Below are 16,335 nucleotides of genomic sequence, written 5' to 3'. Positions count from 1 at the left end.
AGAGTTCCTCTGTCCAGTGTCTGTGTTATTTTGCCCATCTTAACCTTTTATTTTTATTGGCCAGTCTGAGATATGGCTTTTTCTTTGCGACTCTGCCTAGAATTACAGTGCCTTGCGAAAGTATTCGGCCCCCTTGAACTTTGCGACCTTTTGCCACATTTCAGGCTTCAAACATAAAGATATAAAACTGTATTTTTTTGTGAAGAATCAACAACAAGTGGGACACAATCATGAAGTGGAACGACATTTATTGGATATTTCAAACTTTTTTAACAAATCAAAAACTGAAAAATTGGGCGTGCAAAATTATTCAGCCCCCTTAAGTTAATACTTTGTAGCGCCACCTTTTGCTGCGATTACAGCTGTAAGTCGCTTGAGGTATGTCTCTATCAGTTTTGCACATCGAGAGACTGACATTTTTTCCCATTCCTCCTTGCAAAACAGCTCGAGCTCAGTGAGGTTGGATGGAGAGCATTTGTGAACAGCAGTTTTCAGTTCTTTCCACAGATTCTCGATTGGATTCAGGTCTGGACTTTGACTTGGCCATTCTAACACCTGGATATGTTTATTTTTGAACCATTCCATTGTAGATTTTGCTTTATGTTTTGGATCATTGTCTTGTTGGAAGACAAATCTCCGTCCCAGTCTCAGGTCTTTTGCAGACTCCATCAGGTTTTCTTCCAGAACATATTTCTTCCAGAATATTGTTACTTCAACACAGTCTGCATTTGGGTCGTGATAGTAACCTTTAACCCAATAACCTTTGAGGGGCTTTGAGTAATGCTACTGTGATAATTAAGTTGATGAAATAGTTTGTTTTAAATATGTGTAAAAAATATAGATATATTTCCTGAGTTTTTTTGTACGTCTCCTAGAATTAAGACAAACACTTCAAAACCTTGTTTCTTATTATTTATTTTTGGACTATCCTTTTTGCCATTTATGAATGTGTTATTCAATGTGATTATATGGGCGTATACATATTTTATATATATATATATATATATATATATATATATATATTATACCTAAAAGGTATAAAAAAAAAGGTCCTACAATTCCAAATCAAATAGCTAAATGATCCATAGTATGGCCATCTAAAAACAAATCCAGATTTCAACTTAACAATCCCCCCCCCAACGTCTTAGACTCCAAAGAATTAACAGATTCGGTCATAGATATGATGAAATTACTAGCTACGTATGTACAATTACTCAGCAGTACATTTCCAATTTAAACTGACCGAGCATATAGAGGGAAAGATACTAGGGACAAATCAAATTATGACACATAGCAAGGATATTTGGTGGTGTCCACACATTGTTGTGATAAACATGTTTCCTCATACCCCCCTCCAGGCACAGACAGGTTCATTTTAAACCTGTTCATATCAACGAATCCCAATAAATATAACCACCTGAGGGAGTCACAAGACCTAGCATATAAATCAACGTCTGTCTTCAAACGCAAGCTACGCTCAAAGCTATTGCAAAACGTATTTAGAGACACCCTATTTAAATTTCCCAGATGAGACCTGTGGTGAAGTTTGTAGTAAGGGATCAAACATTTTGAGCAGGAGAAGGGGAAATACAGAGTGTGCTGGATTGCAAGGGATTTGTGTGTGAATCCCTGGAACAGGTGTGTGCACATTCATGTTGTAACCTTTATTCCTTTGTTCTACCAGCTCGACAACTTTGTTAAGTCTCATTTTCTCTCATGTTATTGTTTGAAGTAAGTTTGAAGTGGTATAGATATAGGATCTTAATTTGAGCCAGTTCGCAACAGCAGGAAAATAATCCTGCAGCAAAAGGAAATGTGAATTATTATGTGGATTATAATTAATGGACATTTTAGTAGGGTTTGATTCATTTTCCAAAGTGGAAATGACAAACTTTAGAAGCCTTTTTAAACCTTGAGTACATTACAAGGTTGCATAATGTGAGGAATGAGAGTGGGAATTGGAGTTGATGATCATTGATTAGTAATGCTTGACGTGTGTCTAAGTTCCTGTCTGCCATGTAAATGAATTGAGATGGGTAATGCAACGCGCCGTTTGTAGCTTTCAGAGAGTGGAACATCAGCTTTATTAAAGAAAAGACTTGGACACAAGACAGCTTAACTGGATGTGACTTTATTCCAGTACAACCACCATCCGAATTAGTTCAAGTGAGAGATGCATGTACACTCTTAGAAAAAAAGGTGCTATGTAGAACCAAAAAGGGGTCTTCGGCTGTCCTCATAGGAGAACCCTTTGAAGAACCCCTTTTGGTTCCAGGTAGAACTATTTTGGGTTCCATGTAGAACCCTTTGTGGAAAGGGTTCTACATGGAACCCAAAATAGTTCTACCTTGAACCAATAAGTGTTCTTCCTGGAACAAAAATCCTATGTTGATAGCTTCAGAGCCCTTTTGGAACCCTTTTTTCTAAGAGTGTAGAACTGGGTCAATAAACTCTGACCATACCATTCACTTATCGCAGACATTTTGCAGATATCCTTCATTAAAATAATTAACATTTACTACAGAAATGCGAAATACGTTTGCTTATATGGGTGATTGTTCATTTTACAATTGATGACTTCAACCATCAAACTATTTGTAATATATATATATATATATATATATATATATGTGATGCACATTAATGTTATAAATGTATAGTTCTAATTATCATACTCACAATATTCAGGAAATGTATTGTATTACGGATTTTTGTCCATATCACAGAGCTCTAATTCACACGTCAGGCATTGCTAGTCAATGATCATCAACTCCAATTCCTACTCTTCCAGTTGCAATACATTGTGAAATAGTACAAGTACCAACAGGTGTTCTTGAGGAAAGAGAAAAACAGAACATAGATCAGATCTTTGGAAATGCACCAAATCAATTACCCTTTACATAATAATGGAATTTCTCTACTAACTCTATTGTACGGGAAATGGGGTGGTAATTTTCAGCAGTTGAGAAATCACAGATATGATTCACCTCATTTGCTCACATTGTATATAGACTTATTTTTCTACTGTATTATTGATGTGTATGTTTGTTTTACTCCATGTGTAACTCTGTGTTGTTATATGTGTCGAACTGCTTTACTTTTTCTTGGCCAGGAAGCAGTTATAAATGAGAACTTGTTCTCAACTTGCCTACCTGGTTAAATAAAGGTGAACAAAAACAAAAAAAAAGATTGAATACAATGTGCTTAGTTTTGTGCTGATGTCATTCTCTATTGCCTCCATTTTGACTATCACTTCTATTTTTACAATTTGTGCAGTGTTTGGTTGTATTTTCCACTCCACACAAGATGTTCCCTCGCAGAAAAATGTAATTATTTTTATTGAATTGAACACTTTAAATGTAAAAGCTTTTTTTGAGTAGATGGTGCAGGATAGAATGCTGACCAGTGATGTCACAGTTATGTTTGTATTTGACAAAATTAAATCAAACAAAAACAAATACTTCTTCTTTGAAAGGAAATCTGCTTTGAAAAGAAAGGTAGTGCAGAACACATTTACCTACTTAACTCTGGGTTGGATGTGCTTTCTTTTGATTCTGCTCCAAAACATTACTCACAAAAACTTTGATTATTTATGCTTTGTTTTCCCATCTTAAGGAATAAGACAAAGAGTTGAAAATGAATCTTGACAGGGTCTCCGTTCGTGGACTGCACTTCATGGAATGTTTTTTTCTCATGACTCTGCTGGGCACTAACTGGGCACTACCTAAAACAGACCCACCTGTAGATCCTGACTACCCCTTCCTATTCATGTGGAACGCTCCCACAGAACTCTGCGAGACCAGATTTGGCGTAGTTCTCAACCTCTCCCACTTCCAGTTAGTGAGCAGCACTTTGAAGTCTGCCACCAACCAAAGCATCTCCATTTTCTACACCGACCGTTTCGGCCTCTTCCCCTACGTGGACGAGGACACAGGGGAAATGTATGATGAAGGCCTTCCACAGCTGATTGATTTCCAGGAACACCGTGAGCAGGCCGAAGATGACATTGAATACTACATCCCCGAAGACCAACCGGGCCTCGCCATCCTTGACTTTGAGGAGTGGCGACCACAGTGGGTCCGGAACTGGGGCAGCAAGGACGTCTATCGAGATCTCTCAATTGAGACTGTGAAAACCAAGACCCCAACCTTATCCGACGACGAGGCCGAAGACAGAGCCAAAATAGTGTTTGAGCGAGCAGCAAAGCGATACTTTCTCCGATCTCTCTTGGTTGGGAAGAGGCTAAGACCCAACAGGCTTTGGGGATACTATCTGTACCCGGACTGTTACAACTACGACTACAACCAGGATATGAGTGATTATTCTGGGAGTTGTCCTGAGCTTGAGCAAGAGAGGAACGATGAGTTGATGTGGCTATGGAAGGAGTCCACTGCTCTCTATCCATCCATCTATCTGGAGCTGATCCTGAGAGATTCCTACCAAGCCCGCCTGTTTGTCCGCCACCGCATTCAGGAAGCTATGAGAGTATCCATGCTCCCCAACCAAAGTTACGCCATTCCTGTCTACGCCTACATCCGCCCAGTTTTCAAAGATAGTGGTGATGACTACATGTCAGAGGTCAGTGAACACTGTCAAGAGATCTGAAAACTATTTATGTACCTGACAGCACACTAACTGGCCTAAAATCAGACATAGCCTAAACCAGGGGTCTGCAACTAGATTCAGCCGTGGTAGAGGATGGAACTTAATTATAATAATTTGTACACTGCATAATTGAACACAACTAAGCCCAAAAAGAGATTGTATTTCAAAAGAACAATACTTTCATACCTTGAATATATTGAGACACGATCACATATGTCTCTTTTTATATTTGTGGGAATAATTTAATAGATTTCCTAAATGAAACAAATGTTTTACTGGAATACTGGTGATTTTAGTCTTTTTGGACGTAAAACTAAAATCCTACAAACAAGACGTATAGTTTTTTACGTTGCTAAAAACCTTTGGCCGACCCCTGGCCTAAATGTCTCAAGGGTATTGCTAAAAAATCATAGTGATCTCTCTATCTTTTTATTTAATCCTCTGTTCTACCAACATGACAACTTTGTTTAGTGTCATTTTCTATCATGTTATTGTTTGAAGTGTGTTTGAAGTGCTAGTGTTTTGTCTTGGCAAAATGTCTATTCTTTGAATGACTTGGTGTGATTTGTATCTTTTAAATGACTTGGTGGGGGTGTATTATGTCATAGTGATTTTCCCTTATGACTTTGTAACTCTGTGGTTTCCAGTATGACCTGGTGAACACCATTGGGGAGGCAGCTGCCCTGGGAGCGGCTGGGGTGATCTCCTGGGGGGACATGAATGTCACTGACTCAGAGGTATGCTCCCTATTTCTTTACAGATCTATTTCATATGCTTCTAAGAACAATCCATACACCTAAATGCATTTAATCAAACATTTAATGTAAACACAACAAAAGCACTTTATCATTCTGTCCCTAACTTTTCACAGGACTCCTGCTTCACTGCCAGACGCCACCTGGAGAAGATCATGAATCCATACATCTTGAATGTTTCCACAGCATCGCGGCTGTGCAGCGAGGCTTTGTGTCGGGCGAATGGCCGATGCATAAGAAAGCACTGGGACAGAGACGACTACCTACACCTCAACCCATATACCTTCCAGATCAAGAGATATAAAACAGGCAATCTGGCTGTGAAGGGTGAAATGTCCCAATATGAGATTGACTGGTTTGCTGACAGATTTGACTGTTTGTGCTACTCTGACGAACCATGTCAGTCCTCCAGTACTCTAAACTCCTTCCCCAACTTTGTCCAAAGCAATGGAACTCCCCAATACTTCCAACCATTTGTCATTCTGACTTCTGTCTACAGTATGTATGTTTTTCTTGTAATGATGTGCAACAACACAGGAAGCTGGTGAAGGGAAGACTGCTAATAATGGCTGGAATGGAGTGAATGGATTGGTATCAAGCATATGGAAACCATGTGTTTGATACCTGTCACGCCCTGACCTTAGAGATCCTTTTTTATGTCTCTATTTGGTTTGGTCAGGGTGTGATTTGGGGTGGGTATTCTATGTTCTATTATTTGTGTTTCTATGTTTTGGCCACGTAGGGTTCTCAATCAGGGACAGCTGTCTATCGTTGTCTCTGATTGAGAACCATACTTAGGTAGCCCTTTTCCCACCTGTCTTTGTGGGAAGTTGACTTTTGTTTATTCCACATAGCCTGTAGCTTCACGGTTGTTTTCTCGTTTGTTGTTTTGTTGGCGTCATTTTTTCTAATAAAAGAAAATGTACGCTCACCACTCTGCACCTTGGTCCAGTTCTTCCTTCAACAGCCATGACAATACCATTTGATTTATTCCTTTCCAGCCATTACTATGAGCCCAATTAAGGTGCCACAAGCCACCTGTGATGTATGTGTATTGTGTACAAAAGGAGGTGTTGTACTGTGTTGTACTGTCACTTGGAGTTTCCAGGGCTTCTTGAGTTTATGTTTGGGATACTAGTTTGGGTTGCTACCATATGTAAAAAATTCTAATAAAAAAAGTTCAGGTAAAAGGTATGAACACTGCACTTTTGGTGAAAGTACAAAAACATAAATGAAACTGCTGTGAAAAGTGTAAACACATTTGATGGTGATGTAAAAGTACACATTATGGTGAAAATACCATCATTTCCAAGTAAAGACAAGATCACAAGTGTAACTGGATATACTGTATACCCACAACCTTTAACTAGGTTTCTGATGTGATATACTGTATATCCACAACCTTTAACTAGGTTTCTAATGTTATATACTGTATATCCACAACCTTTAACTAGGTTTCTAATGTTATATACTGTATACCCACAACCTTTAACTAGGTTTCTAATGTTATATACTGTATACCCACAACCTTTAACTAGGTTTCTAATGTTATATACTGTATATCCACAACCTTTAACTAGGTTTCTAATGTTATATACTGTATACCCACAACCTTTAACTAGGTTTCTAATGTTATATACTGTATATCCACAACCTTTAACTAGGTTTCTAATGTTATATACTGTATATCCACAACCTTTAACTAGGTTTCTAATGTTATATACTGTATATCCACAACCTTTAACTAGGTTTCTAATGTTATATACTGTATACCCACAACCTTTAACTAGGTTTCTAATGTTATATACTGTATATCCACAACCTTTAACTAGGTTTCTAATGTGATATACTGTATATCCACAACCTTTAACTAGGTTTCTAATGTTATATACTGTATACCCACAACCTTTAACTAGGTTTCTAATGTTATATACTGTTTATCCACAACCTTTAACTAGGTTTCTAATGTTATATACTGTATATCCACAACCTTTAACTAGGTTTCTAATGTTATATACTGTATACCCACAACCTTTAACTAGGTTTCTAATGTTATATACTGTATATCCACAACCTTTAACTAGGTTTCTAATGTTATATACTGTTTATCCACAACCTTTAACTAGGTTTCTAATGTTATATACTGTATACCCACAACCTTTAACTAGGTTTCTAATGTTATATACTGTATACCCACAACCTTTAACTAGGTTTCTAATGTTATATACTGTATATCCACAACCTTTAACTAGGTTTCTAATGTTATATACTGTTTATCCACAACCTTTAACTAGGTTTCTAATGTTATATACTGTATACCCACAACCTTTAACTAGGTTTCTAATGTTATATACTGTATATCCACAACCTTTAACTAGGTTTTTAATGTTATATACTGTATACCCACAACCTTTAACTAGGTTTCTAATGTTATATACTGTATATCCACAACCTTTAACTAGGTTTCTAATGTTATATACTGTATATCCACAACCTTTAACTAGGTTTCTAATGTTATATACTGTTTATCCACAACCTTTAACTAGGTTTCTAATGTTATATACTGTATACCCACAACCTTTAACTAGGTTTCTAATGTTATATACTGTATATCCACAACCTTTAACTAGGTTTCTAATGTTATATACTGTTTATCCACAACCTTTAACTAGGTTTCTAATGTTATATACTGTATATCCACAACCTTTAACTAGGTTTCTAATGTGATATACTGTATATCCACAACCTTTAACTAGGTTTCTAATGTTATATACTGTATACCCACAACCTTTAACTAGGTTTCTAATGTTATATACTGTATATCCACAACCTTTAACTAGGTTTCTAATGTTATATACTGTATATCCACAACCTTTAACTAGGTTTCTAATGTTATATACTGTTTATCCACAACCTTTAACTAGGTTTCTAATGTTATATACTGTATATCCACAACCTTTAACTAGGTTTCTAATGTTATATACTGTATACCCACAACCTTTAACTAGGTTTCTAATGTTATATACTGTATACCCACAACCTTTAACTAGGTTTCTAATGTGATATACTGTATATCCACAACCTTTAACTAGGTTTCTAATGTTATATACTGTATATCCACAACCTTTAACTAGGTTTCTAATGTTATATACTGTATATCCACAACCTTTAACTAGGTTTCTAATGTTATATACTGTATACCCACAACCTTTAACTAGGTTTCTAATGTTATATACTGTATACCCACAACCTTTAACTAGGTTTCTAATGTGATATACTGTATATCCACAACCTTTAACTAGGTTTCTAATGTTATATACTGTATATCCACAACCTTTAACTAGGTTTCTAATGTTATATACTGTATATCCACAACCTTTAACTAGGTTTCTAATGTTATATACTGTATACCCACAACCTTTAACTAGGTTTCTAATGTTATATACTGTTTATCCACAACCTTTAACTAGGTTTCTAATGTTATATACTGTATACCCACAACCTTTAACTAGGTTTCTAATGTTATATACTGTATATCCACAACCTTTAACTAGGTTTCTAATGTTATATACTGTATACCCACAACCTTTAACTAGGTTTCTAATGTTATATACTGTATATCCACAACCTTTAACTAGGTTTCTAATGTTATATACTGTTTATCCACAACCTTTAACTAGGTTTCTAATGTTATATACTGTATATCCACAACCTTTAACTAGGTTTCTAATGTTATATACTGTATACCCACAACCTTTAACTAGGTTTCTAATGTGATATACTGTATATCCACAACCTTTAACTAGGTTTCTAATGTTATATACTGTATATCCACAACCTTTAACTAGGTTTCTAATGTGATATACTGTTTATCCACAACCTTTAACTAGGTTTCTAATGTTATATACTGTATATCCACAACCTTTAACTAGGTTTCTAATGTGATATACTGTATATCCACAACCTTTAACTAGGTTTCTAATGTTATATACTGTATACCCACAACCTTTAACTAGGTTTCTAATGTGATATACTGTATATCCACAACCTTTAACTAGGTTTCTAATGTTATATACTGTATACCCACAACCTTTAACTAGGTTTCTAATGTTATATACTGTATATCCACAACCTTTAACTAGGTTTCTAATGTTATATACTGTATACCCACAACCTTTAACTAGGTTTCTAATGTTATATACTGTATATCCACAACCTTTAACTAGGTTTCTAATGTTATATACTGTATACCCACAACCTTTAACTAGGTTTCTAATGTTATATACTGTATACCCACAACCTTTAACTAGGTTTCTAATGTGATATACTGTATATCCACAACCTTTAACTAGGTTTCTAATGTGACATACTGTACCCAATATCTTATGACACTGTAAGGCCAGCATTCATCAGGTATATAGACCACTGGCATCTCCTGTCAATGACAAGTTTCCTGTTCACAAATCTCCAGATAGCTTTCAAAACCTGTTGTTTAGCTCGAGGGAACTTTGTGTCTGTCTGACAGATTTTAAAAAAATACATTGATCTTGAAAATACTTTTTAACTCTGCATTGCTGGGAAAAGGCTCGTAAGTAAGCATTTCCCAGTAAAGTATACCTGTACCTGAAGTATTCGGGCATGTGACAAATAAAATGTGATTTGATTTCAGTCATTTCTCACAGATATTATTGGACGTTACAGATCCATAGCATGAATCCATGCGTCTTCTGGCTAGAGTGCCTATGTGTCTCACTAAGGGGACAATGTAAACAAATTAACCAGACTATACCACTATGTTCCACCCAAGCTCCTTGTTGCTGTTAGCGTTCCTCCATTTGAAAATATGTATCCATATGTATCCTAGCCAGACAGGAAGGGAATGCTTCATTAAAAAGGGCAACGTAAATTAAACTCCTGCTGATGGTGTAAAGTAACTGTAGGGGGCGATAAATCTGTATTTTGCACTGATTCCTCTGGGTTAGTCAAGGGATAACAGTGACAACAATTCCTCTCATATATCCCGTTTTGCGTGGGAAACACCTCATGGATTAAATGAAATACATTTTGAAACCAATAAGGCTACTTGAACTGGTTACATCATTTCACATAGCAATGACACATACCAATGGCACACATCATTCATTGGAATGACTATTAAACAGCAGGACATATCCCAGATTGTGTCTTTAATAAGAGTTCAAGAGTAACTCCAAGTGTTTTTCTATTCAGTAAAACATTTGATATTCAGTGAAGTTCTTGATTCCACAGGTGGCAGTCTAATACTGGGTAGCCACAGTCCAGCTGAATGAAACAGTGCAAATGGTTTAACTGTACAGCATAACACAGGGACCTAAGCATGACACATCAACACACACTGCTGCGACACCGGGTGACTGTCTGCGATTAGAGTGAGTTTACACTCATCTCAAGGGTGGGTGGAGGTGGTCTTTACAACTTCAGAGTGAACTAAGCGGCATTGGCTTTCTCAAGTGCAACACAAAAGGGGGTCTATAGCCGGACAGTGTATCTGCACAAACCATTCAGCAATGACTCAGCTTGAATACAACTGTCAAGGCTGAGAAAAAGCATTGCTCTTTGGTGGTTGTTTGTCCTCTATGATATCTATAGTGATAAGGAGGATTGTTACTTCTCGTGTCTGCCGTAGTTTAGAGTAGTTGTTCTTAATAGAGTCTTTTTTTCTTCTAAAATGTCGTATGAATATCACCATGTCAGAGTAATGTCAGGAACAGTTTTGAGTGACCCACTCCTTTCATCAGAGCACTCAATTCAACGTCTAAAGGACATGGAAACAACGCTGACTCAACCAGTGTCTGCCCAATGGGAAGTGTTCCATCTGACAGAGAGAGAAGTCATTTAGAGAAAGGACTGGGGAATGCAGTAATATGAAATAATGTACTCTCTTAGAACAGTACCTTAAACCTACTGCGCTGCAGGGTAAGCCCTAATGGTTATTATATTTCATGACTCTGAGAATGCTACATTGTCCTACTGATTGATTTAGATTAGGGAGAGCATGCTGATTTGGGGAGTTCAAATCCCTTTGTCTCTGAAGACTTAGATTAGGAAGAGCATGCTGATGAGGGGAGATCAAATCCCTTTGTTTGAAGATTTAGATTAGGGAGAGCATGCTGATGTGTGGAGATCAAATCCCTTTGTCTCTGAAGACTTAGATTAGGGAGAGCATGCTGATGTGTGGAGATCAAATCCCTTTGTCTCTGAAGACTTAGATTAGGGAGAGCATGCTGATTTGGGGAGATCAAATCACTTTGTCTCTGAAGACTTAGATTAGGGAAAGCATGCTGATGAGGGGAGATCAAATCCCTTTGTCTCTGAAGACTTAGATTAGGGAGAGCATGCTGATGAGGGGAGATCAAATCCCTTTGGACTCCATTCTCTTCAGGAGTCAAATGAATTTGGGCTTGGGCATATTTATGCATACTTGTCTTCTTGTCAACATATGTTTGTTTTGTGTGTGTACGTGTGTGTTTAGCGAAACACACACACAAAACAAACCTTGCTACACACCTGCTGCTTGTGCCTCACTGCATTGAACATCCCTTACAGAAAAACCACACGAGGTCACGTGATCACATGTGAAATTCACATGGTTTCTCCGTAAGGGTTTTCTTTGATTCCTGTATGACTGTGAGATACAAGAGGACTGCTTCAAATACAGAGAGCTGAGGCTATGAAGTTCCAACCCAGTGTGGGATACTCACAGAAACAAGAACGAATCATTAAATCTCTATAATCCACTGCAGAAAACCTCAATCTCCTCTCTTCTAAAGCTATAGCCATCTACAGAGAGAGTGAGAGCCTTGATATCACCATGGTTACAATTCTAATCACATTCTCATCTAATTTCCGTCACAAAACAAAACTTCTTATCGACATGCTGGAGTATCATCAAGTTAATCCTGACAACTATAATCCACATGGTTTCCCTCTAGAAAGCTTATCATTGGATAATATCTGGGAACCACAAATTAAGTAGTTTTTTCAAGCCAGTTTTGCCATGTTTAACTTTGAAAGTTCGAGGATAGGATTGAAGTTGATCACTACTTAGTGAATGAGAGATAAGTAGAGAACACTATCGTGTCCCTTTGCATAGGCCCTTTCCCAACCCTCCAGAGGGTTCACACTAAAAGCATCCAGGAAATACATCTGTATAGATCTCAATAAAGAGAAACCTGTGTGTGTGTGCATGTATATCAAGGAGCATTATGTGTAGACTGTTGTCTATCATCCCCTAAAATCATATTCTTGGGGCAGGAGGGTGTCAAGGTTCTATAGCAGGAAGGGATCAAGGTTCTATTGAAGGAGGGGATCAAGGTTCTATAGCAGGAGGGGATCAAGGTTCTATAGAAGGAGGGGATCAAGGTTCTATAGAAGGAGGGGATCCATGTTCTATAGCAGGAGGGAATCAAGGTTTTATAGCAGGGGGGGTCAAGGTTCTATAGCAGGAGGGAATCAAAGTCCTATAGCAGTTGGAAATCAAGGTTCTACAGCAGGAGGGGGTCAAGGTTCTATAACAAGGGGGGTCAAGGTTTGATAACAGGAGGGGGTCAAGGTTCTATAGCAGGAGGGAATCAAAGTCCTATAGCAGGTGGGAATCAAGGTTATATAGCAGGAGGGGTTCAAGGTTCTATAGCAGGAGGGGATCAATGTTCTATAGCAGGAGGGGGTCAAGGTTCTATAACAGGAGGGGTCAAGGTTCTACAGCAGGAGGGAATGAAGGTTCTATAGCAGGAGGGGTTCAAGGTTCTATACCAGGAGGGGATCAAGGTTCTATAGCAGGAGGGGATCAAGGTTCTATAGCAGGAGGGGATCAAGGTTCTATTGCATGAGGGGATCAATGTTCTATAGCAGGCGGGGCTTAAGGTTCTATATCAGGAGGGGATGAAGGTTCCATAAAGGGGGGGTCAAGGTTCTATAACAGGGGGGTCAAGGTTCAATAGCAAGAGGGGATCAAGGTTCTATAACAGGAGGGGGTCAAGGTTCTATAGCAGGAGGGGTTCAATGTTCTAGAGCAGGAGGGGACCAAGGTTCTATAGCAGGAGGGGTTCAATGTTCTATAACAGGAGGGGATCAATGTTCTATAGCAGGACGGGCTTAAGGTACTATAGCAGGAGGGGATCAAGATCCTTTAACAGGAGGGGATCAAGGTTCTATAACAGGATGGGTTCAAGGTTCTATAGCAGGAGGGGATCAATGTTATATAGCAGGTGGGGTTCAAGGTTCTATAAAGGGAGGTCAAGGTTCTATAGCAGGAGGGGGTCAAGATTCTATAGCAGGAGGGGGTCAAGGTTCTACAACAGGAGGGGCTTCAAGTTCTGTAGCAGGAGGGGATCAAGATCCTTTAACATGAGGGGATCAAGGTTCTATAGCAGGAGGGACTCAAGGTTTGATAGCAGGAGGGGATCAAGGTCCTTTAACAGGAGGTGGTCAAGGTTCTATAGCAGGAGGGGTTTAAGGTTCTTTAACAGGAGGCTATCAAGGTTCTTTAACAGCAGGGGGTCAAGGTTCTATACTATAGCAAGAGGGTGTCAAGGTTCTGTAACAGAAGTGGATCAAGGTTCTGTAACAGAAGTGGATAAAAATTCTATAGCAAAAGGGGATCAAGGCACCCAGTGACATACTATACATCCTTAAGCCCCTCCCTTTCTACTCTGTCCATCTGTTGGGGAGCCTCTGTGGCTCGAAACCTCTCTCACTCATGCACGCACGGCACGCACACGCACATGCACAAACACAAACACAAACACAAACACAAACACACACACATGCACACACTCACGCACATACACATGAAAGGTGAAACTACAGCTGAAAAGTGATTGTTACAAACGCAACCATAAGTCAATTTTGATAGCTCTACCTGATCATTGAAAAGCTCACATGCTAACATTCCTTTCCACACAGTGCTAATGACATAAAGTAATAACAATAGTAAGTGATAGCTGAATCCCATCCTTAATGGTGTCATTATAAACCCTCATTTGATTAGTCATATCCTTTGTTTAAAAGGTTATGTTCAAGATTAAGCTTGTGACCATTCTTGATAATCAAGTTCCTTATCCCTCCCCAAGTCCCAAAGCTGTAATTCAGTGACTGAATTGAACTCAACTGAATTAAAATTTACTGATCTGATCTGCACTGAATTGAGTCGAGTTTAACTGAACTAACTTGAAGTGAACTGAGCTGAATATTGGCCTAATTGTCAACTGAGCCACTTTAGCATCATGAACCACTAATAGTATGATTTCATTTCCCATCACAACGTCATCTCAGGTGCTCTGACACTGTGATAGAGAACAGGCTGGTGGTTTGTGGGATGAAGCTTGATGCTAACAGTGCATTAGCAAGCTAGCTTGCTAGCTGAAACCATTGAAACCATTACCGGAGGTGTTCCTGTGGATTGCAAGGCCTACCTTCAAACTCAGTGCCTCTTTGCTTGAAAATAAGTTGTAGACCTCCACAAGTCTGGTTCATCCTTGGCCATAATGACCAACTTTATGTTTGGAGGAAAAATGGGGAGGCATGCAAGCAGAAGAACACCATCCGAACTGTGAAGTACGGGGTGGCAGCATCATGTTGTGGGGGTGCTTTGCTGCAGGAGGGATTGGTGCACTTCACAAAATAGATGGCATCATCAGGAAGGAAAATCATGTGGATATATTGAAGCAACATCTCAAGACATTAGTCAGGAAGTTAAAGCTTGGTCGCAAATGGGTCTTCCAAATGGACACTGACCTCAAGCATACTTCCAAAGCTGTGGCAAAATGGCTTTAAAGACAACAAAGTCAAGGTATTGGAGTGGCCATCACAAAGCCCTGACCGCAATCCCATAGACAATTTGTGGGCAGAACTGAAAAAGAGTGTGCGAGCAAGGAGGCCTACAAACCTGACTCAGTTACACCACCTCTGTCAGGAGGAATGGGCAAAAATTCACCCAATTTATTGTGGGAAGCTTGTGGAAGGCTATCTGAAATGTTTGACCCAAGTTAAACAATTTAAAGGCAATGCTGCCAAATACTAATTGAGTGCATGTAAACTTCTGACCTACTGGGAATGTGATGAAAGAAATAAAAGCTGAAATTAATCATTCTCTCTGCTATTATTTTGACATTTCACATTCTTAAAATAAAGGGGTGATCCTAACTGACCTAAGACAGTGAATTTTTACTATGATTAAATGTCAAGAATTGTGAAAACCTGAGTGTAAATGTGTTTGGCTAAAATGTATGTAAACTTCCGACTTCAACTGTATATCATGTAGCTACACACGACTGTTGTTTTTATTGTTTGGATTCAGGCTGGGTTCCATGGTGGTTTTCCATTAGTCAACTCAAATTTGATTTGTCACATACACATGATTAATTGATGTTATTGCGGGTGTAGCGAAATGCTTGTGTTTCTAGCTTCAACTGTGCACTAATATCTCACAAGCAAAAAAATACTGCAAAGATACTTAGCAGTCTGAAACAATGCGGCGATGTCCATCAGCGCCTTCTCGCAACTGCATGTGGAGATGGGCGATGTCCATCAGCGCCTTCTCGCAACTGCATGTGGAGATGGGTACTGTCCATCAGCGCCTTCTCGCAACTGCATGTGGAGATAGGTAATGTCCATCAGAGCCTTCTCGCAACTGCATGTGGAGATAGGTAATGTCCATCAGCGCCTTCTCGCAACTGCATGTGGAGATGGGCGATGTCCATCAGCGCCTTCTCGCAACTGCATGTGGAGATAGGTAATGTCCATCAGCGCCTTCTCGCAACTGCATGTGGAGATAGGTCATGTCCATTGGCGCCATCTTGCAACTGCATGTGGAGATGGGTACTGTCCATCACTGCATGTGGAGAATGGTAATTTTACAAGGTCACTGAAGGTTACCAGAGTCGTCTATGGTAACAGTTGTCTGCTAATACAATAGGGGGGCTATATACCAGACTTT

At 38.8% G+C, this 16,335-nt stretch overlaps 1 protein-coding gene across 2 annotated transcripts; it reads left to right on the top strand.

The window, feature by feature from the left end:
• Positions 1 to 1,412: 1,412 nt before the first annotated feature.
• LOC110521336 (hyaluronidase) lies at positions 1,413 to 6,291 on the top strand. Of its 2 annotated transcripts, XM_021598832.3 has the most exons (4): positions 1,413 to 1,638; positions 3,616 to 4,578; positions 5,253 to 5,342; positions 5,477 to 6,291. In XM_021598832.3, the coding sequence occupies exons 2-4, from the start codon at positions 3,637 to 3,639 to the stop codon at positions 5,906 to 5,908; spliced, it is 1,464 nt and encodes a 487-aa protein (XP_021454507.1). In that variant the 5' UTR covers positions 1,413 to 1,638; positions 3,616 to 3,636; the 3' UTR covers positions 5,909 to 6,291. The 2 variants fall into 2 exon arrangements, with proteins under 2 accessions (XP_021454507.1, XP_090087308.1); XM_090231182.1 differs by lacking the exon at positions 1,413 to 1,638 and having other exon boundaries at positions 3,428 to 4,578.
• Positions 6,292 to 16,335: the final 10,044 nt, after the last annotated feature.

This window comes from Oncorhynchus mykiss, chromosome 4, assembly GCF_057628025.1.
Source record: "Oncorhynchus mykiss isolate SJ-2025 chromosome 4, ASM5762802v1, whole genome shotgun sequence".
NCBI classification, from domain to species: domain Eukaryota; kingdom Metazoa; phylum Chordata; class Actinopteri; order Salmoniformes; family Salmonidae; genus Oncorhynchus; species Oncorhynchus mykiss.
The sequence above is the reverse complement of the archived record's forward strand: the minus strand, read 5'-3'. Positions and strand labels throughout refer to the sequence as shown.

What these genes read in the sequence shown, in the direction of transcription:
- LOC110521336 (XM_021598832.3), top strand. Translation starts at nt 3,637, where the DNA reads ATGAATCTTGACAGGGTCTCCGTTCGTGGACTGCACTTCATGGAATGT. An exon ending in GTGATGACTACATGTCAGAG is followed by an intron (nt 4,579 to 5,252) that starts GTCAGTGAACAC and finishes TGTGGTTTCCAG; the next exon opens with TATGACCTGGTGAACACCAT. An exon ending in TGAATGTCACTGACTCAGAG is followed by an intron (nt 5,343 to 5,476) that starts GTATGCTCCCTA and finishes AACTTTTCACAG; the next exon opens with GACTCCTGCTTCACTGCCAG.